The sequence below is a fragment of the Lactuca sativa genome, chromosome 2 (assembly GCF_002870075.4).
Source record: "Lactuca sativa cultivar Salinas chromosome 2, Lsat_Salinas_v11, whole genome shotgun sequence".
Classification (NCBI taxonomy): domain Eukaryota; kingdom Viridiplantae; phylum Streptophyta; class Magnoliopsida; order Asterales; family Asteraceae; genus Lactuca; species Lactuca sativa.
Window position 1 is genome coordinate 200,253,501 of NC_056624.2, and position 2,138 is coordinate 200,255,638.

The 2,138-nt window shown below is 34.7% G+C and overlaps 1 protein-coding gene across 1 annotated transcript; it reads left to right on the forward strand.

Annotated features, from left to right (window-relative positions):
* Nucleotides 1-491: 491 nt before the first annotated feature.
* LOC111916291 (40S ribosomal protein S17) lies at nt 492-1,963 on the forward strand. Its single transcript, XM_023911911.3, is given in 3 exon segments — nt 492-639; nt 1,248-1,655; nt 1,658-1,963. Coding segments are annotated over 2 exon segments (432 nt in total). The 5' UTR covers nt 492-639; nt 1,248-1,279; the 3' UTR covers nt 1,714-1,963.
* The last annotated feature ends 175 nt before the right edge of the window (nt 1,964-2,138 follow it).

A 2,138-nucleotide genomic window follows, 5' to 3' on the forward strand; every position in this document is an offset into this window, starting at 1 on the left:
TATATGCACTCCACATGCCCATTTGCTATCATCTGAAAACAAAAGAAAAGAAACATTGACAATGACCTGTGTAACAACAAAAAATGATCACATCTTATGAGAAACAATTTGGAAATTTTTTAAGTTATGATTGGATCCTATATACATCAAGGTCCCCAAGTAGTTGTTTGAGTTTATATTTTATATTGAGTGATTGGATTTTTAAACCAACAACTAATAGTCTTTTCATACAATAATTGTTATGGCCACTGAAATACAAAATCATATCAAAGGTTGTCATCATAGTCGATTAAATATCTTTGTAATTGTTTTGTAAAATAATACAAATATAATGATTATTCAATCGTCCCGAAAAAAATTACAAATATAATGAAATATCTTTGCATGCCAAAACGGGATAATAAAGAGTTAAGCCAATAATATTTAAATAGTAAAAAGTTAAAGGTAAAAGTAAAAAGAATGTAACTCTATAGGGGTGAATCGTGAGAGTATCAAATTTCAAAGATTCAGGAAATGACATATTTGCCCATCCTCATAAGTATTAAACTCTAGTTTAGGGTTCCTTTCGACGGCAATATTTACAGAGGGCGAGAGGAAGAGGGTTGTGCGCCGCCGATCTTAGCCGGAACAACCACTACGGTATGCAATTCTCCGTCATCCTACGCCATAAACTTACTTACTCTTTAGTATAATTCAATTTCTAAACTTCCTCCAAAACTTGTGAGCATGCTAGTCAAATTGAAGGACAAATGGTTATGTGCACTATGATTTTTGAAACGATTTTCTAAATTTCAGTTTGGAGTTTTTGTGACAAATGCATATAATCTAACATCGTTTACTATACAATGTCATGTATTATCTTATCATATGGTTGATTCCTTGTTTGAATCGATGAACAATGTATGATGCTTTCGTTTTAAACGTTGCGCAGGAATACAAGCTGAATATATAAGGGCATTTTACCGCTTTTGTTCTTAGGCTATGTTAGATTTTGTGGTTACATCTTTAAATCGTTTACATTTCATAGACAACACGTTACAGTATTGGGATCTTTGAGATGGGTTCAAACATGTCTTTTTTGTGCATTTTGGATAATTGAAGGAAATGTTGGTAAAAACTTAATTTGAACTAGAGATTGTTGTCATGGAACTGGATACCTCACTATTGATATTTGATATAAATAATCTTGTGCATATGTGACAATTAACAACCCTTCTAATGATTTTTGTTAACTTGATCAATTTTAGTTTGGGATAAACCACTAGAACAAGTTAAAAGAATGGGGCGTGTGAGGACCAAGACTGTTAAAAAATCCTCCAGGGTGGTAATTGAGAGGTATTATGGTAAGATGACTCTGGACTTCCACACAAACAAGAAGATTCTGGAAGAAGTTGCCATCATTCCATCAAAGCGACTTAGGAACAAGATTGCAGGATTCTCTACTCACTTGATGAAGCGAATCCAGAAAGGACCAGTGAGGGGCATCTCATTGAAGCTGCAGGAGGAAGAAAGAGAGCGACGTATGGACTTTGTTCCTGATGAATCAGCCATTAAGACTGATCTGATTGAGGTTGATAAGGAGACCATTGAAATGCTTAATGCTCTTGGCATGGGTGATCTTCCTGGTGTTGTTAAGGCATCTGTTGAGCCACAGGCTTACCATCTGTTCCTGCTTTTGGTAGGGGTGGTGGTGGTTTTGCAAGGAGATATTGAAAACATTATTTGGTTTTATTGGATAATTTTGTAATATGCCTTGTGGGTTTTGATCCAAGGTTCATGTTTTTTGAAACGTGTTGCTGAGACTTGGTTTAATAGTAAGGCCATGAAGCCTTAGTTGGATTTTTGATAGGCAGAATGAGCATGTGGTTCTTTCATTGTTTGTAGCTTCTTTGGATTTTTAAAGGCGTTTATTTTTTACTCAGTTTGATTTGTTAATCAGTGAATAAGATAAAGTCATTGGTTCTATAGTTGAGTATGATGTTAGTTTTTCATATTTTGAGGTTCATACTATTACCTTGCCATGTCAGCTTTTTTAAGTTATTAAGCATTTAGTTTGGACTTTGGACTTTAGAATGAACTGGCGTTGAAGGCTTGAAGCTATAAGGATGTGGTGAAACCATCTCTATTCTACAACATGG